This window comes from Apodemus sylvaticus, chromosome X (genome assembly GCF_947179515.1).
Source record: "Apodemus sylvaticus chromosome X, mApoSyl1.1, whole genome shotgun sequence".
NCBI classification, from domain to species: domain Eukaryota; kingdom Metazoa; phylum Chordata; class Mammalia; order Rodentia; family Muridae; genus Apodemus; species Apodemus sylvaticus.
In genome coordinates, this window is record NC_067495.1 from 60,269,843 (window position 1) to 60,295,401 (window position 25,559).

The window sequence follows — 25,559 nt, forward strand, 5'->3', positions numbered from 1 at the left end:
TGTACACATGTCCAGAGATGTAGACAAAGAGTAACCACTGTTGTCTGGTTAGTGCTTACCTCTGTGGATGAATGGGGGTACCAAAGAAGTCACCTATGCTGGAGTTTTATGGAATTGAAGCATCGCAGCAAACTGTTAAAAGGGTTGCCTGTGTAGGACAGCACCGAGCTGTCCAGCAGCACTCTGCTGGACAATCCCCACTTGTGCCACCGAGTTAAAATGTGTAAGCACAGTCAGACCGTTATTATTTCTTTATTTCTTTATTTTTATTTTTCACCCATTCTGACAGTTTGTTTTCTCAAAGGTGATTTGAACTTGCTCACCCGTACACACTTTGTCATTTACGTTTTACCATTGTTTCTTTGTGGCTTTTTTTCCCCACTTCTGTTTTTCTCTCTTTAGTCAATCTTTTTTTTGTACAGCAAGCAATTATACATCTTATTCCTACTAAAGACTTTTCTTTTTGGTGTTCTGATGAGCATTTCTAGTGAAAACTAGTTTTTCTAGAGGTGAGAACACTGAAATACAATACTTTTGTTGCAAATACAAGGGATCAATTTAGAGTTACCTGGTATCACGATTTCAGACAAAATCCAAATGATGCCACTGTTCTGTGTCAAAGCAAAAGAAGAACTTTAATAAGCTTTTACACCACTGCAAATACAGGAACATTAACCCATGACATGCAACAAAAGTAATTTTGTCTTTCCGACATATTTAACAGATAACCCTGACGTCAACAGGTAAGAGAGACACAATCTACAGAACAAGGATGATTTGTTTCAACTTTTGGGTTAGAAAATGTATGATCTTACTGCAATCTCAAGTAGCATTTAGAAAGTTTACTTTCCCCCTTTCTACCTTCTAAACGAGAGATGATTTTTTAAATGTAATTGTACACAATCATTTTCACATGGAAATAATCACAAGGAATCAACAACTTTAGTCTAATTGACTGACTGATTTCATTGCCACTGGTAAATTTTGAACAAGGGCTCCTGTAGTATTGTGGGTTTTGAACAGGGAACATAACCAGGCTGATTGTTAGAGCCTTGGCTTTAGAGCGGGGGAGGGAACATGCAGCGGCACACTGGGCAGGTGCCAGACTTTTGAAGCCAGATGGACACACACGGCTTGTGGAAATAGTGGTGGCATGGTAGCTCAGTTGCCACCTCCCCCTTCACATACTCGCTGCAGCAGATCGGACAGCACATTTCCTGGCCAACTGCACCATGATCTTCGGTGACCAGGATCTCAGGAAGCGCATCAATGCTCTCTTTGCTCGCAGGTGGGTTAGCCACTTCGACATCCACGGCAAGAGACTCTAGGTGGGCAAGGGCCGTCTCCATGGCCTGGGCCAGACGCTCTTCGAGAGCCATGTAGGTGAGGAACTGAGGATCCACATAGGAGATGGCTTCTGCCACTCCCAAGCCATCTGCAAATCCATCAAACAGGCTCCAGTCCACTTCCAGGTCTTCGCTCACGCTGGAGTCGTCTTCCAGGTTGTTGTTTCCATCCAGCATGAACATCCCAGGCTGTATCAGCTCAGGGGTAGACTCATTATCCCCCTCGCTGCTGCTCTCATTCTCATTGTAGCGCAGCCAAGGGATTTCTCCTTCTTCCAGAGAGGCCTGCTCTTCTTCCTGAAGAGATGCTTCTTGTACTTCTTCAGGATAGCCACTGCCATTGCTGCCAGCACTGGCGAGGCTCCCGGCTCCAGCTTGCTGAGGTTCCTGTTCTTCCTTTCCTGGCACAGGCTCCCAGTTTTCCCCACCGGTGGACTGGGGTTGATCCCGGCTTCGGTACTTCCTGCGCAGGGCAGCCATCCACTCTTTGTCGCTGTCAGAATCTTCCTCATAGTATCGGTAGTAATCATCAGTATATGCCCAGTAGTCAGGGTCTGCTATGGTTCGCCGCCGTCTTGGCACTTTCTCTGCCTTTGCTTGCTCATTCCTGGCATCCTGGTCTTCGGCATACCTTGGCTCAGATGAGCTGCTGGCAGCCTCACCTCGGCCTCTTCTGGCTAGGCCCTCGGCATGGGCTTCCTCGGCATCGGCAGCATCCCTCCACCTGGAAGTACTGTGTGGTACATCATCATCATCATCAGTATCAAAGAACACTTTTGGTTTCATGCAGTTTGGAGTCGCCACATTCCGGACTTTGGGTCTCACCACCGGTTCCTCGGCACTCTTTGGGGTGTTTTCCCCACCACCACAAATACTCACAGGAGCCCTGCTAGGACGAGCTGGTAAATTCTGCCTCTCCCTCTCCAAGCTGTTGTTACCTTTTGCAGCTGCCCTGCCTTCAGCAGAAGAAATCTGAGAGGCTGAGGAGCCATTCTGCTTTGAGCGCTCAGCTCTGCGGGCAGAGCACCTCGCAGCAGGGGGTGATTCTACCTTGCCACGCTCCACATCACGGTTAGCACTAGAAAAGCGGGAAGCCCTTGCCCCCTTCTCGGGATCATCCTTAAACTTGCCAGTTTTCCCTCGCACTGGCAGTCGATCAACAGGCCCAGCCCCCTCCTCCTCACTATCACGCGCCACTAAAGTGTCAATGTGTCCATAAGCCAATCCTCTTCGGCTCCCCGAGGCCCTGTACTCTCTTGGAGGATACCTGGAATAATCCTCATTCTCAACAGCCTGGCTGGCTCCTGAGCCCTCGTTGTCATCCCAGCGGCGACGTGTGCTGGCAAACGGCGACCGGCTCCTCTTGCTTTGATTGGCAGTTGATCTGTGCATTGGGACTTCAGATGTTGTCCTTCTCTGGCTGGCAATCCTTTCCTGCTGGCTCATGGATGGCCTGAAACTGACAGAAGCATGCCTCCTTCCATAACTCCTGCCTGTACCTGACTAATACCCTCCTGCTGCTTTGGGCTGAACAGGCTTGCTAGATCCCTGACCCATGGCTGGCTCAAGAGTTTGCAACAGAGCCGGGATGCCGGTGTTAAGGCTCTTGTTCCCGGCTCAGAACTACAGAACAAGGAGATCTATTTTTCCTTCAGGATGCAGGTAACAGACTGATAGGGGCCCTTTAAAATTAGTTTCACTGTCTTCTAAGGCCTGAGGTAACATTCCAGTGACTGGTGTGGACCTGGAACACATGTTTAATGTTTGCAAAATGATTACAAAAGAAAACCAGAGAGTGGAGAATAAGAGAGACCGTGTAGAGGGGTGGGGGTGGGGGTGGGGGTGGGGCATGAGGTGACTGAATACTTAGAAGCTAGGTGTGCTACGGAATTATGGGAAGAGTAAAGCCAGATGTGAGGATTTTTTTGTTGGGGGTGTGGCATTTTCTGAGAATTTCATATATTGGGGGATAATACAATTTAGGATGGAACTGAAAATATAGTTCACAGTGTATGCATGGGTGCCAGTATCTGTCAGGAGAGAGACAGGTGACTAGGGGGCCAGCAATGCTGCAATGCAGGGATTTCTGTAGGGGTGGGTGCATGTGGGTGTCAAAGTCACAGGAATGGGCGGGGTGGCTTTAGAGAGAAAGGCTGTAAGAAAGAGAAGGGTTACTGTTCCCATTAAGTGTGACAGCTGGAACTATAGAAGGAAGCCTGCATTTATGTGCGTTATCACGGTCAGGGGAGTGTGAGGGTTTCTGTAAGGAGATGAGGAGGAAAGTGTCTAAGGGTCAATACAGAAGGAGGCCGACAAAGGACAGAAGAAAGCAGAGGATGGATGTGACGCTAGAACATGGAGGCCAGCTACCAAAGAATGCTGGCATCTGTTAATAAAGCAAGCAGGAAAGGGGGTGGTATCCCCTCAGGATTTCTGTGTGAAGGTGCAGTATGGAACAGAGAACGGGAGACTGTGTAAGCCAGCCAGCTTCCTGTGTGTACACACACATGGCAAGCAATTAAAATGATGAAGACGTCTTTACATGTGTGTATGTAGCTAGCAGACCCGGACAAGGGAGGCCATTTCTGAGACAGGGAGGGAGGGGGAGAGAGGAGAAAGGAGAGAGGGGAGGGAGATGGAAAAGGGAGAGAGGGAGGGAGAGAGGAAGGGAGATGGGAGAGGAAAGAGAGGGGAAGGGAGGGGGAGAGAGGGAGGAGGAGAGAGGAAGGGGAAGCGAGGGAGGGGGAGAGAGGGAGGGAGGGAGGGGGAGAGAGGGAGGAGGCATTCAAAGGAGCAGGTCAGAGCAGGAGGATGGGGCAGATTCTGGAGTTATGCGGGTGAGAGGAGGAGGGGTAGAGGTATGCGGGTCAGAGCAGGAGGAGAGGGAAGATTCTAGAGGTAAGAGGTGGGAGGGGGAGAGAAGGAACTAGAAGGTGTGTGAGAGGGTGTGTGCTGCCTGTTGGCGCATGCGCAGAGGCGGAGCTAACTGGAACCTTGAGGATGCAGGGACAGGGACCAGACTGCAAAGGAGGTTTCTGTGTGTGTGTGTGTGTGTGTGTGTGTGCACGCGCGCGCGCACGCGCGTGCCCGTGTAAATGCGTATGCGCACGCGCCTGCGTGCAACACAGAGGAGGGGGTGCAATGTCATAATAAGAGACAGGAATACGTTATCAGCTCAAAGGGCAAACGCAAATCAATGTGGCAGGGCAAAAGAAAGAAAAGGGCATGTAGGAACCCTGGTTTACCCTTAGAATATCGTTTATCTTCTAATAATTCTTTTCCTGGGCATATATTTCTATCTTAAAATCCTAGCCATGTGTCATTCGACAAAACTGCAGTAAAATGGGAGGAAGAAAGGCCATAGAGTGCTCTGCAAAGAGGCCAAGAGCACTGCAAGGAGAGACAGGTAGGAGTGGCAGAGGGCCGCGACCACCAGTTCTCTAGCAAACAGCCATGAAGGCCATTCGGCCTGGGGCCCACGCGGCAGGGGTTGGGCAGCTAGGGATGCGGTCCCCGAAGAGGCCATAGGCCTCGGCGTATGATCAAGTCCCCTCTGCCCCACCCCGCTCCCGAGACGATCCCGCAGAGGGGTCATTGGGATTCTGCCTGTGCCCACCCAGCAGCAGTCGCCCACCAGCCCGGGCTACTGCCCTAGGCCGCCTCATACTCACCTTCCTGGCCAGACGTGTGCTCGGAGCTGCAGAGCTGTCGGACCTCCGGACGCCACCACCACCGCTGCTGCTCCGGGTCTCGGCTCCTCCCCCGCTAAAGAGCACTAGGGCAGGCGGGGACTGCGGCGGCGGAAGTGGTTGTGACGTCAGCAAGCGTCCGCCCCCTTGATGTGGCGGGGGCGGCTGCTGCCCTCTGTGAATTGGGGTGGGCTCAAAAGCGTCATTTCGTTCGAAATGCTGTGATTTTTCAGGAGAACAACGACAACAACAACAAAAAAAGGCAACGAGAACTGTAACCACATTAACAAATGTTAAACATTTGCTGCTTTCCCTTCCGTTTTTTTTAAATAAAATGAAATCCGAAGATTCTGATTACTTCTAATGTGAGAGTTAATTACCTTACTATATCACATCCTATGTTACATGCTATGGTTTGTCTGGGGATAGAAAATCTGAAGCGGTATTCAGGGTTGCAGTAGAAACGTCACATTTTAAAAACCTGGTGTTTGAGGCAAACAGAAGGTGTTTACAGTAAAATCTGGTGCTGTTCCTCACAAAACCAGGCTGGCGTATGCAAGAGATGATCATTCATTACACGCTGCACAGGTTCACATGTTGTGAATTGCACCACATTTTTAAAATGTCACAGCCGGTCGTTGTGGTGCAGGCCTTTAATCCCAACACTAAGGAGGCAGAAGCAGAGAGGCAGAGGCAGAGACAGAAAAAGCTCTTGAGTTCGAGGCCAGCCTGGTCTAAAGAGCGAGTTCCAGGACAGCCAGGGCTACACAGAAAAACCCTGTCTCGAAAAATCAATCGATCCATCAATCAATTAACCAACCAATCATCAAACAAAGCAACCAACCAACCAAAAAGGTCACAGATAAGCTTTTCTTGAACCGTTTAAATTAACCCCGATACTTAGAACACTCGATGTAGAGTTCCTGCATTCCCAGCAGTAGCAAAGATTTGCTCTTACTGGAAATACAGCATGTAGTTGGACAAAAATGCTCAGGGCAGACAGTACAAATAGTATGGACAATTTCTATTATAAGAATACGTGGAAACCTAAGGGGGGGCATATCGAACAAGGGGCAAGACACAAGGAGAGTGGACAAGCACGAAGAGTATAGAAACAAAGCAAACAGGAGCCAATCCCCATGTGGCAGTGTGCACTATGGACTAGTATCCACGTAAAACCAAAGTCAGCCCCTATGCTGGCTCATGTCTTTGAGCCCAGCCTGCAGAGGCAGAGGCAGGAGGACTTCTGGTTTGTTTTTGTTCATTTGTGGTTTTGTTTTGTTTTTGTATTCTTTTGTTTGTTTTTGTGGCCAGCCTTGTCTACCCAGAGACTTCCAGGATAGCTAGGGTTACAAAGAGGGAGACTCTGTCTCAAGAAAAAAAAAAGAGCATTTTTTTTCCTTCGCTGGAGTAGAGGGGTGGAGTAAAGTGTCGGGAGGGTTTGTTGTAGTTATTATCAGACAAGTTCTCACTGTGTAGCTCAGGCTCATCCGGAACTTTCTAGGTTGCTGAAGCTTGCATATACAAAAAAATAAGTCAAAGTAAAAAGTGCTGAAGAGAACACAATAGTCATTTCAGAAACCAAAAGAGGTGGAATAATCATAAAATGTATGGGTCAAACAAAGGAATTTCAAAAAATATGAAGCCGTCAGGAAGAAGTATAGTAGTAGTGGTGCTATAGACCTACCAAATGGATTTCTAAAAGAGTAAAGACACAGGGAGACTGAACAACACAGTTGCTAACCTGGAGCTAACATATATGCATTTTTCTACTCAAGAGGTTTCAGGGTTTTTTTGTTTGTTTTTTTTTTTTTTTACTAAAAATCCTCATTTCAAAGAGGAAAGCATACAGTATGAAATACTTATTGGAGTGCATCTATCACACAGAGCAACTTTTGCTTTCTTTCGGGCTTCAGAGCCTCTGCTTCTGAAACAAGAAAATTACATCTGAAGCTTTGACTTCTCTGATTCACCTTAACATCTTCCCTTAAATAAGTAGCACTTAGAAGCTCATATTTTCCTGTGCACACTATACATTATTGTTTGTTCTGTTTTAAATTAGGGAAAGTACATCTTAAAATTTTATGAAAAATTATCTTTGGAAATTTGGCAATATTGATGCATGCAGTTCTGAGTCATGTATTTTAACTGTTGAATGCTACCATGTCAAGTATCTAACATGGTATGACTAGCATAATCTATAGTAAGGAATTCCATTGCACTAATTATGCAATTTGTGTATTTCTTTGGAATGGACTAATAATGGATTTGGATTATTTCTGTCTAATGAGATTATGAGAATTCAGTGAACATCTTAGTGTCTGGCTCCTTGTGTCCTTCTCCAGGGTACTTTTCAACTCCACCTATGGTGTTTTGAAAGTTTACTCTTCTTGGCCCTCCTGGAAGATGAGTCTGACTTCCCCCAGTGGGCAACCCTTGGGGAAAACTGCTTCTGCCTTTAATAGATGCCTGTTTATTCTGGTAAGCTGGTCCCAGTGTCAACATATTTAACCTATGCTCTGATGGGGGAAAGGATTGGAAAACTTGCTCTCCTCTGTGTACACACATTTAAGTGGGATTTCAGGGGAAAAAAAGAAATGTAGTAGTTATCCAGATATGGTGGTGCAGGCCTTAATACCAGCACTCAGGAGACAGAGGCAGCTAGGTCTTTATGAGCTTCAAGCTAGCCAGGACTACATAGAGATCCTGTCTTAAAACAAAGAAGCCAAAACAAACAAAAAAAGTACCAGTAATTTACTGATGAATAACAAATTGTCCCAAACACACAGCGCTTAAAACAACAAACATTTATTATAGCAGAGTGTTTGTGAACAGAGAATCCAGACATGGTTTAGTCACGGTGCATCAGGCTTGACTATATGAAGATGTACTCAAACACACTCATCTGTGGTTGTGGTCTCATTTGAAGGTTCAGCTGTGGTATGTTGTCAGGCTTCAGAAAGTCTATGTCCAAGCTAACATGTGTTGACTGACACATTGTTATTCTTGTCATGTGGATCTGTTCACAGACTTCTTGCTCTTGTCACAATATGGCAACTGGTATGGTGGTGGTGGTGATGGTGGTGATGGTGGTGGTGGTGGTGGTGGTGATGGTGGTAGTGGTGGTGGTGATGGTGGTGGTGGTGTGTGTGTGTGTGTGTGTGTGTGTGTGTGTGTGTGAGAGAGAGAGAGAGAGAGAGAGAGAGAGAGAGAGAGAGAGAGACAGACAGACAGGGACAGAAAGAAAGAGACACAGAGACACAGACAGTCAGAGAGACAGAGGCACAGAGGGAGAAATACTGAGACAGAGACAGAGAGACAGAGAGAGCACAAAGATAGATAAGACATTGTCTTTCTATAACTTACTCTCTGGAGCAGCATCTCACCATTTTTGCTATCTCCCATTTAATAAAAAGCAAGCCACAGAATCTGTCCCTTGCATGTACCAGTCTGTAGCCATAGTTGTTCATAGTTTTCCACTATTATCTGCTACTGTTTATGAAATCAATAGTGATACTTCTTTCATTCCTGATCCATATGATTCTGTTTATTCTCCAATTGCAAGGCTTAGTAGTCTTGTGGCTATTTCCAAAGACTCAGGTTTGGGCTTGTTTTTTCCTGTTTATATGTATTCAATCTCATTGATTCATGTTTTACTTATTATATGTTTTCTTCTGCTTACTTTGGATTTAGATTGTTATTCTTCTAGTTTCTTACAATATGGACCTAGATGCCTGACTTTAGATCTTTCTAATGTTCTAACATGTGCATTCAGTGCTACAAATTTCCCTCTAAGCACTGTTTTTGCTGCAACCTATATGTTTCAGTAAATTGTACTTTTTAAATTTTTCATTCTTCCTAAAATAACTTTGGCAGTGCTGAGGATTGAACCCTTGCCTGCTGGGGAAATGCTCTGCCATTGAGCCACACCCCCCACCCCACCCTCAATCTTTTTTTATGTTGAAACTTCTCCTTTGACCCATATGTTATTTAGAAGTTTATTGTTTAATCTCCAAATATTTGGGGATTTTCCAGCTATCGTTCTGTTATTGATTGCTAATTTAATTTCACTGTGGTCTGAGAGCATACTTTGTATGATGTCTATTCTTTTAAATTTGTTACGGCATGTTTTATGGCCCAAGATGTGGTCTATCTTGGTGAATGTTCCACATGAGTTTGGAAAGAATGTGTATTCTGTTTTGCTGGATGGAGTAGTCTATAAATGTCAATTAGATACAGTTGATTGATGGTGCTATTCAGTTCAACTATATTCTTACTGATTTTCTGGCTGGATCTGTCAATTATTGATAGAAAGGCATAAACTATAATAGTGGATTCATCTAGTTTTCCTCACTGTCCTATAACTTTTTGCCTCATGTATTTTGAAACTGTGTGGTTAGGCAAAAATATATTATGGAATTTTTTTCTTCTAGAAGACTGGATTCTTTTTATCATTATTCCCCCAATTTATCCCCAATAATTTTATTTGTCCTGAAATTTGCTATGCCTTAAATTAACAAAGCTACCCTGGCTGCCTTTTGATGGGTGTTAGCGTGGTTATGTCTTTCTCTGTCTATTTGCTTTTAAAAATATTTATTTTTATTATTTTTAAGGGTGTGTGCATGTGTGTTTGTGTGTGTGTGTGTGTGTGTGTGTGTGTGTGTGTGTGTGTGTGTATTTTCATATGAGTGCAAGTGCCCTCAGTGGCCAGACTAATTGGATTTCCCAGAGCAGGAGTAACAGGCAGTTGAAAACCAGCTGACAAAGTGGCTGGGTATAGCACCTATTTACATAGCAGTCACAATGCATTAGAGATTTACAAATAGATTATAGAAGATTTCATATTTATAAGACAAGGTGTGTCAAATACATGCAAATAACACACAAGTTTTGTAAGAAACTTGAGCGTCTGCAGATTTTAGTATCTGTAGGATTGAACATTCTTGCCACTAATCCTTTTGCTAGTTTCACTCACTAACAGTCAACTGGCACAGTAATTCTTAATCCCCATGGTTGTCCAGTATTTCCTGGTGGACATGTATCCTAATCTAACCAGCCATTAACCACTGACAGACAATTAAGATTTTTCATTGCCCCAAACAGGAAAGTAGGCCAGTATTTTTTTAAGCACTCTGAACCCTAAGAGCCATACTTCATAACACATCTTTGTACTTAAAGGTTTTTAGGTATGGTGGGGATTTTCATTCTGTGGGATGATATCACAGAGTAGGCTGTGCTACCAATCAGATTGGATAATATGTATCTATTTCCCCACCCACCCCCGCTGTACTAGAGACTGAACCCTGGGCCTTGAGCTCATCCGGCAAGCGTTCCAGCGACCAAATTCTATCTCCAGTCCTAATCTTGTACATTTAAATCATTCTTCCGGGGTTTTCTCTCTCTGCAAGGCTGGGGCATCCTTGTTTTCTTTTGCCATGTGTGGCCCTGTTTCGTGGCTTGACTGATCCTATGCAGATCCTTCTTCTGGAATTTGAAGCACCAAAGGAAACACGGAAAGGTTGAAGCAATGTAGTTGAGTCACGCTTGCTTCAAATCACTTTGGAAAACCGACTCCATGTTTTGAAAACACATCCTTGTATGTGTTTTGCAAAACATCCTACCTGAGTTTGCCAGAGTTGAATTCTGTTGCTGGCAACCAAAAGAAATTTACAAACTCAAGAGACAGAGCCTTGAACCTGGTCATAAGCCAAACACCAATCCCAGCTACAGACTCAGCTCTAATCCAGGCCACAGACTTGGTTCTCACCCAGGTTTGAATCTGAGGGCCAATCCTAACCCCACAATTCCCTGAGACCTCTCTGGCATCTCTCTAGTGGGATGCAAGGGGTTTCAGGTGAGCCAGCCAGCCGCTAAGTTGCAGCCAAATGTCTCTAGAGCCTGGAACACAAATTTAAGTCTCTGTGACAACTAAACCCATGGCTTCAGCAGTGGAAGACAATTCCTTATAAAGCAAAGCTGGTACAGCTTAAAGTGAAGGAGGTGTGGGCTTCAGAAAATAACATCAAAAGAGAACTTGGTGTGGCTGCATCGGGGGTTTAGTTTATGAAGGTAGAAGATGTGGGCAAGGAGCTCTGAATTAGTTTCCACACAATGGGGCCAGATTTGAGAAAGTAGGGTATCTGGCTACAACTGGGAACAGATGGGGCTTGACTGAATTCACTGATGGGGGCTGGGTGGGTCCTTATGAGACAGGGGACCTGCACCCAAAGATCTGCACACAAAGAATTTCCATGGAGAGGTGCAGGCAGTCTGTAGTCCAAAGGCCCCCTTTGTCTTTCAGCTTCCTGGCACTGTGTTGACCTGCCTATAGTCCCTCCCCAAGCTGCCTTGACTTCCCATAGGCCCAAAGTCGCCTCCCACCACCCCTCATCCCCCTCCCCCTCTCTCCACCTTCACTCCCTCCTTTCCTTCCCTTCCCTGGAAGGGCTTCCCATTGCTTGCCTCTTGTTGACTTTCAGGGATTAGAAATTGGATTTGTTGTTGTTGTTGTGGTGGTGGTGGTGTGTGTGTGTTTTCCCTGAGGGATCTAGTTTCTTTCTCTTTTCCCTAGAGTTAGTAGAATCTTGCCCATTCTGGTCTCAGTCTCCCCTCAAGGAACACTGTAAGGAATTAGATAGGACTTTCTGGGTGTGGGGCTGAAGGGGTAAGACAAGAGTGTGGGAAAATTCTTATAACCTGTCAGGTGAGTGCTTTACCTACAGTCTCATTTATACCTCATAGGAAGCCAGGCCACTGTCATGTTCAGATGAGAAGCTACGGCCTAGATACATCAAAGGGTTTGTCTGAGGATACTCAGACGAAGCAGAGCTGGACCTGGACCTAGCTACTTCAAGGCCTAAGGTTGGAAGAAGGTGATAGCCTCAGTTCCTGCCTAAAAGGGATGCCTTCCAAGTGGGGAAATCCCTGGTGGAGTCTAAGAACAGCATCCTAGTACCAGTCGAGCACTCAGCCTGAACGGGCTGCAGATTCCAAATAAGACTGGGGAGGCCTGGAGGGGCCTGGCTGGGCTGACAGAGAAGCAGATTGTTCTCCACTCTGCCCTGAGTGTTTCTATAATAGTGTATAATAGTGTTGGGGTAATAGTGGTGGGTTAGGCAGAGTTCAAAGGTCACAACATAGCCATTCACAGGCAAGAACTCTGGGTTGCCCAGAGGCCTCACGTTTCCATCTTGGCAATAGAGAGATTGTATTAGCTAATGGCTGGGACCCATGGCAGTTGCTGCCACTGTATGAGTGTGTGTGGGGTTGGGGGTGGAGGGTGTCAGCCTAGGCAGGGAAGAAACATTGTGGCCTCATCAGTAGGAGAGCTTTGCCCACAGAACATGACTTGGGGTAAGAGCAAGAGCAAATATATGCTTGGAGCTCCATTGGGCTGGCCTGGGATCTGAGCCCCGCCTCCGGCTGCCTCATTCACAAAAGAAGTGGAGAGGAGAAGCAACTGCAGGCTGGGATTGTGGAAAACAGGCCTTTGAAAATAGGAACACCACTCAGGGGGTACAAGAAGACAAGAAAGAGCTGGAAACACGGCACTGTTAGTTGCCCTGAGAAGAGGAGCAAAAAGGGAGAATTTATTTTCAAGCAAAAGACTGAGTTCAGAATTCCATCAAGGCGTGAGGTGCTGGAGTTTCTTCACAAGACTGCTAAGCTAAGTATAGTAGTGATGCATACCTCGATTTCTTGGCAGTCAGGAGACAGAAGCAGGGCAATCATCACATGTTCAAGACCAGCCAGGGCTACACATACATGCTAAATTCTAAGCCAACCAGAGTTAGTAAAACCCTGGGGGAAAAAAGCAGGCCAATAATCCTGCTTGCTGTGTCACTCTGAACAAATCTCTTTTAACACTCTCCACAGTGTTCCCATCAGCACAGTAAGTTTGGATCTAAATGCCCTCTAAGAAATCTGGCAGTATTTGTATTCCAGAATCTTCTATAAGAATGCTCTGAGTTCCAGCCATTTGAGTTTGTGCCCCAGACACTGACCGTTGTTTTTCTCTACTAATGGACTGTGGGAGTCAGAGTAACCTTGGAGGCGGGCACTGAAGTCACCCTGGCAGCCAAAGCACACAACTCATTGTTCTGGCCTAGATGCTTGTTTTGAGTGGTACCCTCTTTATTTCCCAGCATTCTCTCTCCCTGACTCTATTGTACCTCCCCACTTGGTTTCCAGAGGCCTCCTTTCTCTGCCTGGAACATAGTTCTCTGCCTCCTGTATCTCGAACCTTCACAGAAGTGTCTCAGGAGACTCGCAGTGTAGCTCCCCTACCTCTTTGCTGAACAGTTCCTTTTATTTCTCCTCTCAGTGCTGGCCATTGAACCCAGGGCCTCAGGCATGCGAAACAAGTACTCTACCTCTAAGCCCTCTTTGTATTTTTATTCTGAGACAGGGTTTTGCTGTGTTCCTGAGGTTGGCCTTGGAGTCATTCTGTAGCTAGACTAGATTTTGAATTTCTGATCCTCTTGCCTCGGTCTCCCTAGCAGCTATGATCACAGGCCTATGCCACTAGGCCCAGCCTTTCCCTTTTGATCTTAACTGAAATGACACCCCCCCTTAAGACATCTTCCCTGGCCATTAGTGTAGGTCTAGTCATGCTCACTCTTTCTGGTGGGTTTATAACAACGGTAGAAATGCATGCCACGTAAAGATCTCTATCTGTCTCCTTTCCAAATTAGCTATGCGAAGACAGTGGCTTTGTGTACCTTGTTTCACAGCTGGTGACCAGCAATCAGGACATTTTCAACCAACAAAGATTTCTTGCAAAGACAATCTCTAGTAGCTGTTTTGTATTGTAGACCTACTTGGGGGCAGGGTGAGATACAGACAGCATCTCACTTGCTCCTTGGAGAACGGTCTCCATTTCTGATTTTGTACCTATAGAAACAGAGAGGCAGAGAGGTGACAGGTTTTTGTCCTGCCAAGAGATCTTTGTCCCAAGCTAGTGTGGAGTCTGGCTTGACAGCAGGTCTGCCTGCTTTGCGTTGTGCCTGTTTTTTTTTTTTTTCTTTTCTTTCTTTCTTTCTTTTTTTTTTTTTTTTTGCCTGCCGCCAGCCAGCCAGCCACCCTTCAGAGGGAGAGGAGCAGCAGCTGTGGCCTCTCCTCTTGTTTCCATAGCAACCAGTGCTTACCTCCCCGCTCATACTGGTTCCTAATTGCCTGATTACGTATCTCCCCCCCACCACCTCAGCTTCAGAGCTTCTTGAGAGCAGGGTCCATGGCGAGCATTGCTTGTTGTTGCACGGCTCTGGGCTCTGAGTATTACTTAAATGAACAAAAATGAATACGTGACCATCCACGCATATGGGCTTTTAAAAGCTTTCATGGCAAACAAGGCACCTGGCAGCCTGTAGTGGCTAAGGGAGGGAGTTCTTGAGGATGCAGTGCTCCACAGCTCACCTCTGCTGAGTGGCGTGGGTGGCCACCCCCACCCTTTTCTTTCCCCGTTGCCTAGAGAAGTTCTTTAGAAAACAGGCAAAGGCCTACGTGGCCAGGGCTGTTGGCAGGAGGGGGGATGCTAGAGATGGCGTGCCACCCTCCATACACGTATTTACTATCTTTTTCTGATAGAAGGAAGCCATTTCAAATGGCCAGCTTTTGCTTTGAGGATTATTCGAAGCAACTGGGCTTCTGCACAATTCTAATGTTCAGACGACCATCTTGAAACTTGGTCTCTTCCCCCTCTCCATTCCCATGACAACAGTAATCTAGCTCTCCACCATCTTCCACCTGAGCCGCTCCAACCGTAACCTCCCCGCCCCCACTCCTGTCCACTTCCTTTCCTCCCTCCTCCTTTTGCTGCAGTTTTTCCATGGCACAGACAAAACAATGGTGCCACACAGAAATCCTCCAATGTTATTCCCAGTCACAGGGAATAAAGGGGCAGACATAATTTTTGTGGCATAGAATATAAGTCACCAAGGCCCCAGAGGGGGAGCGGGCTGACTGACTCCTCCCACATTCGTTTAGTTTTTCATGTTGTTTGCCATATGTGTTTAACTCTAGACCAGATACTGAGCTCTTGAACTTCAGGCTCACAAGGATGGGACCGTGATGAGTCCCCATCTTAGTGGAAGGGACCAAATAAAAGACCTAGTACCACAAGCTACACTTTTCAGGGCACCGTAGGAATGTGCAGGACAGTAAGCTGGTGTGAATCAGCAGAACATCACAGATGAATAACTGGAGCTAGGCATTGTATGAGAAGTCTTTGATATGGCAGGCATGGTGATGGAAACCTGTAATCCCAGCACTTGCAGACCAGGAGGTAGAAGCAGGAGGATCTCAAATCCAAGCTAGCCTGGGCTATATATCCAGATCCCATCTCAAAAATGGGGGGGGGGGGTTGGGGTCTGGACTGGCTGGTTTTGTGTGTACTCAGACACTTGGCAGAGGCTGGAGTTATCACAGAGAAAGGAACTTCAGTAGGGGAAGTGCCTCCATGAGATCCAGCTGTGGGGCATTTTCTCAATTAGTGATCAAGAGGGGGAGGGCCCTTGTGGGTGGTGCCACCTTTGGGCTTGTGCTCTTGGGTTCTATAAGAGAGCAGGCTGAGCAAGCCAGGGGAAGCAGGCCAGTAAGAAACATCCCTCCATGGCCTCTGCATCAGCTCCTGCTTCCTGACTTGCTTGAGTTCCAGTCCTGACTTCCTTTAGTGATGAACAGCAGCGTGGAAGTGTAAGCTCAATAAACCCTTTCCTCCCCAACTTGCTTCTTGGTCATGATATTTGTGCAGAAATAGAAACCCTGACTAAGACAGGGTTTCAAATATTTTCCAGAAGAAGTAAATCTGTGGTGCTGTGGAATTAAAGTATATGTCATGGGGACCTCATAGAATAGGGGAGAAGGCCAGAGAACAGGCTGGAAAGAGGGCCAAGGCAGTTGTTGGGGAGGGGTTGGGAAGATCAGGAATCAGGAGAAGTTCAGGAGGAAGCTGCCGAAGATGTGGACACGTGTGTTTCCTCTATTCTATGATTCACTCCAGATTTAAAGTCCAAGGGGGGTGTCTGGTAACTGCCAAAGCTTGCCTTCTGGTTAGATTGGGCTGGGGACAGGGAGGCCATGTCCTTTCAGCTTTGTGCTGAGGAGGCACATATGGAATTACTGTGTCACCAACTTCATTCCCAATGAGGCAGAGGCCATTCGCTGAAATGAAACAGAAACCTGAGGAAGGAGCAGGAATGAGATCAGATGGGCCCAGCCACAAACTGGCCAAGCTGCATTCCCTGGTAGAAAGTGGAGGAGGAGGAAGAGGAGGAAGAGGAGGAGGAGAAGGAGGAGAAGGAGGAGAAGGAGGAGAAGGAGGGCACGCAGTGAAGAGAACAGAAGGGCAGAGCTCCGTTGACTGGGCCTGGGATACTAGGGTGCGCTACATGGCTGAAGAGGAAGGACAGAAGGGAAATGGCTCTACATGGAGCAGGCACTGGAGCCAGGCTGTGGGGGATAGTAGGAGTGTGAGAATTCGAGGATGTATCAGCAAGAGCCAACGAGAAGTCTGGGTGGTTTAAAATGGCTGCCGCCAAGCCTGATGACCTGAGTTCAGTTTCCACATTGGAAGTGGAGAATCTACTCCCACGAATTATCTTTTGACCTCTACAGCTGTGTTGTGGCACACAACTGCTCTCATGAATAAACAGATGAAGGAATGCAATAACTCATTTCAAAAAGACTGAATCAAAGCTGGGCCTGGTGGTACATAGGTCTAATCCTCGTTAGTGCTTGAGAGGCTGGGGCCAACCTGCTCTATACAGCAAATTCCAGTCTAGGCTACAGGATGAGACCTTGTTTCAAAAACAAAAGCAAATCAACAAGTCTAGGGTCAGGCCCAGTGGCATAGACCTCTAATACTACCTAGTCAGGAAGCTGAATCAAGGGGACCACAAGTCCAGAGGCTGCCTGTATAACTTGGTGAAATACGCAAAATAAGTAAATGCAAATACAGGCTGGGAATATAGCTCAGGGTTCGAATGCCGAGGGTTCGGAGGCAGAAGATCTCATCTGCCTGTCTTGCAGATGAGATCGACAAGGCATGGCTTTCCGGCACTGTTCACAGAGCATGACTCAAAGCAATTCAGGATCCAGAATCCTTGGCCATGTGAAGGTGAGTAAGACCTAGAAGGGAAGAGAACGCTCTCCACACCCACACATTCAATAGCAAGCATCAGAGACCTGGGGGGGGGAGGGGCACCAACCCTTCATGAGCCCTTGCATGGTCTGTTACTGGAACATCCGCAGATGCTCTGGTGAGCAATCTGAAAATTCATGTCATAGTTTTAAATATGTGTATACCTTGATAAGTTGATCTCCAGGAATTTAATCCCAAAGAAGGGATTTGACAACTGTGTATAAGCAAACAGATATACAAGGACATAAGCATTGTTTGAAAGAGAGAAACCCAGAAATGGCCTCAACATTAGGACTCCAGGGCCTGGCCTGCATGCTAGGCTTTCCCTGCAACAAATAAGGCAGGACAAGAATGGATATAGGTACCCAGGGGAGAAGGTAACTCTACCCCTCTCTTTTTCTCTCTCAAGTGTGGAGTTTTGTTAATTACACTGCAGCAGGCACATTAATTCCTCAAGATAAGCACACACTTTTCTGGGTCTCTGAAAGTACATTTGCAAAGGTCATAGCTCTTGCTGAAGATATTATCTGAAGAGAGGAGAGAGAGCTGTAACAGAGGAGGGGAGGGAGAATTCAGAGGGAGGCAAGTTGTTTTCTGCTTATACAGTTCAACCTGTTCCCTGAAAAGTTACAAAAACAGCCATGAGTGAGCTCTGGGGGCGTTCTGCAGAGGAGGAAGTGGGCCTTTACTTAATACTTCAAACATGTCTGCATTGTCTGAATGTTTTAGACTCTAAAGAGCCAGATCACAGAAGTCAAAAGTCAATCCAAACAATGAAGAGACTTGCATTTGCGAAAAGGATGGAGACACAATAGGATGAGCTGCCTGAGCAGGGAGCCTCCCCAGCAGGGCATCCAAAGCCAGCCTCACTGACCTCTTGGAGCAGTCTCTCACCACTGCCATGCATATTACTGATGCAGATAGTTAGCACTAGATAGCACTCTGGCTTCTATCTAGTGGGTGGTAGCACATTCCTGCTCTAAGTTGTGACAACCTGCAATGTCTGCAGACACTACCAGACGTCTCTTAAGGGCCCCAGGCACACCTGCTTCCATATGCAGGCGGCTTCATTGAGCTCCTCGGCAGCTCCACAGCTCTGGGAGACAGGAGGTGGGCTTCCCTAGCCAATCCTCCGCCACCTGCTCGGTCCGTCCGTCTGTGCCTGTGGGCCCTTTGGAACCTCACTTTCCTCACCTCTAAAATGGGATTAATAAGATTCATGGCTCAAGGGTAGCCAGATTCTCATCTTCTGCTCATTTCGTCTTGTGTCTTCCTCAAAGGCTTTAGAAAGTCTTTGTGAAGCCAACACAGCAACCACCCTCTGGACCTCACTTCCTGCCCAGCTGCTACCCTCTCTCCTTTCAACTCAGTCCATCTTGGGCTGGATACATGGTTCCCTCCCCAACCCCATGATAGTCTTCGGTTACTGTTCATAGAAAGGACCCCTGTCACTTTGCAACAGCCAAACCACACACGCGGCAGATGTTCTCGGGATCACCTACATTCCCAACCCCATAGGCAAGCTCATTTGTTTTACCTCCTAAGTGACTTTGGTTTTCAAAAGAATTTCTTTGGGAGGCAGATTTCTGTGAATTCTAGGACAGCCTGGTCTAAAGAGTGAGTTCATGGCCAGCAAGGGCTATATAGGGAGACTTTGTCTTAAAAACAAGAACCACCACCTCAACAAAATGTTAGAGGTACAGCTTGTTGGCAAGCTTTTGCCTAGCATGAATAAAGCTCTGGGCTCCACTCAGCACATGCAAAAACCGGGTATGTGTTTTTAACTAGGCAATGCATTGTTAATTTATAACCAGGTAATATGTTGGAAACTTAGAAATACATCGCAGGATTTGGTGAGGAATCTTAGTACAAGTCCATCAACTTTCATAGCCACCCCTCCCCCCTGCACACATAGGCTGATGACTGCTATGATTTGAGACTGGCTATCCTTCAGTGCCTTCCTTATGGGAAATGGACACTGTATATTCTCTCCTCTCTCGTATCCTCCCACGAAACAAACAATAGTGACTGCGCTGCTGTGTACCTAACATTGTATCTTGTCAATCTCTCTGCTTAGTATACAGAAAGCTTCATCAGTCTGTTTTTATATACACTGCTCTCCTGGGTACAGCTTGCCTTGCTTATTTTTGCTAGAGTATTTACCGGCACCAGCTTTAGGTAGTCTTTTGTGATTACAAACCATATAGAAATATATGCTTTTTTTTTTCTTGTGATACTGGGGATGGGACTCAGGGCCTCACGTACGCTAAGCTAGTGTTCTTACCACTGGCCACTGACCCACACCCATAGCCTGCTCTAATCATATTTTAAGTCTATTTGGTTTGGTCTCTTTTGTGTCTACTCCAAGGCAAGTGTAGACACTCCCCTTGCTGGACCCAGCAGAGTAGCCCTCTACATTTGCTGTTCAAATCTTCACTTCTCTGAATGCTGTTTTCAGAACACAACTGTAAATCCTAGATGTGGTGGTACAAGCCTGCAATCCCAGCACTTAGGAGGCTAATGCAGGATTGCAAGTTTGAGGCCAGCCTGAGCTACATAACAGGAAAAAACTTTATTCAAAAACAAAACAAACAAACAAAAAAGTAGCTATCACAGGCTGGAGCGATGGCTTAGCCATTAAAGGCCAAGCTCACAACCCAAAAAATAACCATTGAAGCACAACTGTGAGCATTGTTGTTGTCCTGCCGAAACCCTAATCTGGCTCTTCTGTGATTCAGAGTAGCCAGAAAACCCTTGAGGCCTGCAAAGCCATGTGGAACCCCATCTCCCCAGGATCTCCCTGCTTCCTCCTCTGCTTCCCCCATCACCAATACCACTCTTGCCGACCACCTTGGGGCTCTTTCGCATGTGTTTTTCCTGCCCTGCTCAGTTCAACGCATCCATCTTCAGGCCTCAGCTTCCTTTTTAGCTCCTCAAGAGCCTTTACTGACCTCCCACCTGGGCCAAAGCTCTGAAGACGTCTAGATTCTCCCAAGTACACCTTGCCTCTTTACCATAATCCTAGGCTGAGCTACAATTCCACACTTCCTGTGGGATGGTTTGATTCGTGGGTCACTCCACTCCCCTATGGAAACTGTGAGGTCCGAGAGCACAGCTATTCCTGTCCTTGCTTACCCACCAAGGCCCTGAATGTAAGGAAATGGTTAAGTGAGTCGACCAAAGATGGAGTCATCTCTAGGCCCCAGCAGGAGCCCCATGGCATAGCTGATGCCCAGTGAATGCTGTGTCCCTTTCTTGATTTCACCCACTTGCACACTCTGGAGCCTGATTGCCTAACATACATGTTCAAGTGGGCTTGTTCTGGAATCACCAGGCCTGCAGCTTCTGCCTGGGGCCTCCTACTCCTTCATGTGACTCATTTGAAGGTTGTTCACCCTTTCCTGGAATCCCCCTCTTTTGTCTTGGTATGATGTCCCAGGAGTCTCTACCCTCAACTACTTCCTCTCTGCCTTTCTTCCTCTGACCACTCATGAAATTCTGCAACTGGTATCCTCAGGTCTCTCTCGGGTGCCTTGTCTTTCCTGCATAAAACTGCTCTCTGGTCTTCTCATCTATGCTAGAAGCTTCTGCCAGCACATATGCACAACCGCTGAATCTCATTTCCAGGTTTCTATAATTCACCTCAGGTTCCCTAGAACATGTAATGTAATGTAACAAGAATGACTATAAACAGAACCAGAGAGCAAAAAATCCTGTCTGGGTTTGCTTACAATGTCCGGTTCCCCAAGCTGTGTTTGCCATCCAGTACTGGTGTAACTCCTATTGTCAAATGCATGAATGGGATAGTCCCAAGGTAGAATGGGGATAGCTTCCTTCTGCAAATAGACTTTCCTCTCAGCAGGGAAGTTGGGCAGGGAAAGGGCTGGGGCCGGGTTGCCTGGGTCGTGGCCTGTCTTTTTCTTGTGTAGGCCCAGGCAGATGCTTCCTAGCCAGAGGAGGAGGGAAGGTGATAATCCAAGCACAATCTGCACCCAGGAGTCAGCAGCCCCAAGTCAGCAGCACACTGTCCTCCAAGGGTACTTCGGCCCTTTGTAGAAACTATGAGGCAGTCCCCAGGGGGAAAGTATCCCCTGCTCATGAGCGCATCCTTGAGCTTGTAATGGTCAGCCTTGTAGCCTCAAACGAGAAGTGGCTGTCCTGAATTATAGTAGTATTGCCAGAGACAAAGGGCATGAGGTAGAGACCATCTGGACAGAGACCAGGCCATCTTGCTTCCAGTGTCAGGGCCTTGCTAGCTAAGGCCAGAGTAGACGAAGGCCCATTTGGAGAGATAGAGGGATTCTGCTGGTGTCCCTGCCACATTGCTTGAGGCATAGCCTCCTATTGTAGGCCAATCTAAATGAAGGACAAAGCTCTCTTCCATTTGCCATGAGGAGTGGTATAAAAGAACAGAGTTTTCTAGGTCATAGCTGAGCAGGCCCCAGCTCTACCCATCTTATGATCTCATGGAAAAAGCAAAGCTCTGTAGAAGGCAGAGAATGTCCTGTACGTGTTCAGCCCTGCACTTGGAATCCCAGGACCTCAAGTTTACCTCTTGACTAGTGACTTCGGGGCTGCTTGGCCTTCCAGAATTCACAGTTTGTGTTTCCAAGGCCAGAGAGAGGCCACAAATTTAGAGAAAGATACACAAGTAAAAGATACAGTGTGAAAGATGCTGGTAAGGGGGTATGGAGATAAAGAGAGCGATGGGGGAGGAATAGGCAGGCTGAGTGGAGGATCTTCAAGCTGTGGTCAGAGAAGGCCCATTAGAGCAGAACGTGAAAGTGGTGGGGGAGAGGAGAGCAGTGCTCTATGCTACATGAGAAGGGTGTCCCAGAGTGGGCCTGCTCCATTATATTATCTTTTCCAGGATTGTGGCTGCAAGGCATCAAGGGAAGCTGTTCTTTGAATTTTGGCCTGATCACAGGGACAGAAAAAAAAATACATCTTTTGAAACTAAGTCTGGGAAGAGAATTGAAAATCCATGACAGCCTGGGTCAGGTACTAACAATAGTGACTTTAGTAATAGTAGCACTTAATCTACCTTAGGCCATATGCCAGATAGTATTTGTAATATATTCACAAGGTATGGCAGTCCATCCTCAGAATGAACCTGAGTGTTGGATGCAATTCTTTGTTTAATAAAATAAAATATTAATTAATTAATTAATAAGTCCTGATACCCATAGCATTGAATGTCAGATCCCCAAGAGTTATAGATTGTTGTAAGTTATCTGACACAGGTATTCAGAGTTGAACTCGGGTCCTTTGGAGGAACAGTACATGTTCTTAACTGTTGAGCTATCTCGCTGGTCAGCTGCTAAATGCTATTCTCTTGCCCATTACATACATGAGAAAATGGAGACTCAGAGTAGTTACAGAACTTGCCAACAAACAGCAGCTAGGTCTTCATCCTTTTAAGAACAGGAACAGACTGAACTAATGGGGTCAGAAGAGTGGACTGGAGACAGGGGCGGGGGGCACATGAAACTGTCACTTGGCTTTACAGTTGTCGCCAGAAGAGCCAGAAAGTTCAGATTCAGTTGAAAAGCCATGAATAGAGGCGTATGGTGGCACAAGCCTGTAATCCTAACACTGGGGAGCTGGAAGGAAGAGGATGGCAGATTTAGGCCAAGCCGGGCTACATTAACTTCATCTATTTCAAAATAAAGTCATATGAAGCATGGCGCCTGACCGGAGTAGAGGGGAGGATTTAATTGACTGTCTCCATAGGAAAGGATGGAAGATGGCCACCATCTCCCCTGGACTGTGAGCTCCATGAATTCACATCCCGTGCTCTGCTCGGTTGATTTGATGTTCTATCATCAGGGCCTAGCACATAGCACATGACTAAAACCCAGTAAAACAAATGAGCAAATATAACAAGTAATGTTCTTTCTACTATCATTTACCAAGACTGTCCCTGCTAGGGACATTATGGTCTTTTCAAGGCACCAGAGACTCTGAATTTCTCCCTCATTAAGAAGGTAAGGCCTGAAGTTCCAGGAGCATTGCCTAGTAGACCTTGGAGCTTCTGCCTGGGGCAGTAATGGTGACCCAGAATAGCCATCCTAGTTGAACATGCTGCTAAGTCTTTGATATCTGCTTCCTGTCTCATCTTTCTTCCCCCAGGGAAGTAGGGGTTATTCTTCTCTACCCTAGATAACAGAAAAATAGAAGTGTCACATAGTGTCATGACATTAGAGTTCACTGTATAAACTCTGACGATTGCAGGGCTTTGCCAAGGTGGGCCAGTTGTTTAGTGTAGTCTCTGGCTAGGATGATAGCAGAAGTTCCTTCATGCTGGTATAGTGGGATACTCCCGTAACTCCAGTACTCGAGAAGTTGAGGCAAGAAGATCACAAGTTACAGGTCAGCCTGGGTTACATAAGGAAGCCATGGCTAAAACCAACAAAGAAACAGAAAGAAAGAAGACTTTTTCCCATTGTGTCCTGCCCAGCCATTCCCCAGTTCCTTCCTGTGAGCCTCTCTCTGGAAGCAGTGTGGGAGGTGAGCTGATTCTCCAGCTTCTCTGAAAGTGAAGACTCCACTCCAGTTCTTCCCTGCCTCCCCTCAGTTGGAGGGCTGGGCCTGGGCTGGTGAGGTAGAAAAGTGGAGAAACAGATCCTGTCTCCTGTGTTTGCCACGTCAGAGAGCAAGACTGGCTTTTCTGAGTAGAGATGGTCCTGCTCTGTAAACTAGGTGTGAGCTATCCCATAGGGTGCTTCTGAGGAACAACTAAAATCACTGTGCATGTCTGATGCCAGTGGGGCTTCATCCCAGACCAGCCAGGAGCCAGAGAGCGGTCAGGGTGCCCTTCTTACACAGCACATTGTCAGACCTTTCTAGCATCCTTTTTTTTAGCCTGCTAGGGAGAATTATTGTCCCTGTCAGACTCAAAAATCATATGCCAACCAACGGCAGGTAGTACCTCTCTATAAGTCACAAGGTCAGATATTCCAAATTGAAACAATGTGATCTTCAAGTGTATAGAGAGCCCCTTGACCTCCCAAGATCACACTCCTCTGCCTTTGCGAGTCTAATCTTGGGATGATAGTCACAGTCTGACAAAGGACCTGTTCTGCTAATCACTTCTTCCAAAAGCGAGAGTCAATGGTACAATGAGGCTGTCCTCAGAGGCACATTGTATTGTGAGCCTCTCCCTAGTCTCCTCACCCTGAGGCAACAGCAGTAAAGAAGGAAACATGGCTGTTGCATCTTGGAAGAAGGAAAGTGAAATACAGTCACAGCAAGGGTTGGGACAAGTGAGATTTGTAGGAATGCAGGATGGTGCCGCTCTGAAATATGTCCTTGGCCATCTTTAGAAACTGAACAAACCATAACACAATTTTCTGTCTTCTCTATCATCCTCTTTCATCATTTCTTCTTCCATGAAAGCGTGGCCCTGACTCACACTGTCAGCCGGTTGCTTTGTACAGAATGGGGTCTCTTCCTGCTGTTGCTTACACAGCTTATTCTTTGCATTATTTGATTTTCCTCGAGTCTACAAAGCATCTTGGTATAGATTGCCTTTTTTATTTCTTCTACTCAGTCCTTGGAGTGCTCTTTCTGAGAGACCCCATCTTTCTGGTCTGGAAAGTTGGCAGCTGTTACCTCATGATGACTGCCCTCTTCCTGTTGTATGGTTAGAACTTTGCTTAGGCTGCTAGCTCTCGATGCCAACCTTCATGCCTCTTGACTCTTCAGAGTTTGTCTCTATGCTGTGGTGAACTCATTCAATGCTATCGTCTACTTTATTGATTTTCTCTGTGATTCTGCCTAATTTAGAGCTATCCCATTTTGTGAGGTTCCCCCTTCCTTTATTTTCCTTCTCTTTGGTGGTACGAATGAAACTCATCTCTCTGTATGTCCTACACATGCTTACTTCCAAAGTCTGCTAGCTTAGTCTCCAAAACATCATCTGGAGCAAAGTAAGATGGCTTGTCTTTTGTCAAGCAACAGGCAAACAGCAGAGCCGGTATTTCATTCCATAGAGGCGCTGTGCTCCCAGCATCCTCAGTGACCTCTCATTTAGAAATATGATGAGGAGTGCTGCTGCTCAAATAGCCCCTGGCTGGCCTCAGAGGCCAAGCCAGTACTTATGACGTTAGAATACAGATGTCCCAGGAGTGCCTACCCCAAGGCAGTCAGGAGTTGCCTCGTGACCCCTGCATGCTATGGCCCCATGGATATGGAGCAAATTCTCACAGGCAAGGCTCTGAGAAGGCCAAAGATCTCCCTTCTGTGGTTTTACAGGCTGAGCACAGCCCATCTTCCTCTACAGTTTTCTATAGTGTTTTCTTCTACCTGGAGAGAGCTCTCACTTTGCTGAACCTTGACTTTCTCTTCTGCACATTTTGATGATACCACCTTGCCCTGTAGGGA

The 25,559-nt window shown here is 46.6% G+C and overlaps 1 protein-coding gene across 1 annotated transcript; it reads right to left on the reverse strand.

The window, feature by feature from the left end:
• Positions 1-609: 609 nt before the first annotated feature.
• On the reverse strand, positions 610-5,130 carry Pja1 (praja ring finger ubiquitin ligase 1). The gene is made up of 2 exons (XM_052171195.1): positions 5,018-5,130; positions 610-2,805 (listed from the first exon to the last, which is right to left on the reverse strand). Exon 2 carries the CDS (start codon positions 2,790-2,792, stop codon positions 1,059-1,061), a length of 1,734 nt encoding a protein of 577 aa, XP_052027155.1. The 5' UTR covers positions 2,793-2,805; positions 5,018-5,130; the 3' UTR covers positions 610-1,058.
• Positions 5,131-25,559: the final 20,429 nt, after the last annotated feature.

Bases quoted from the DNA above. Each gene is read 5' to 3' on its own strand.
- Pja1 (XM_052171195.1), bottom strand. From the start codon at position 2,792: ATGAGCCAGCAGGAAAGGATTGCCAGCCAGAGAAGGACAACATCTGAA.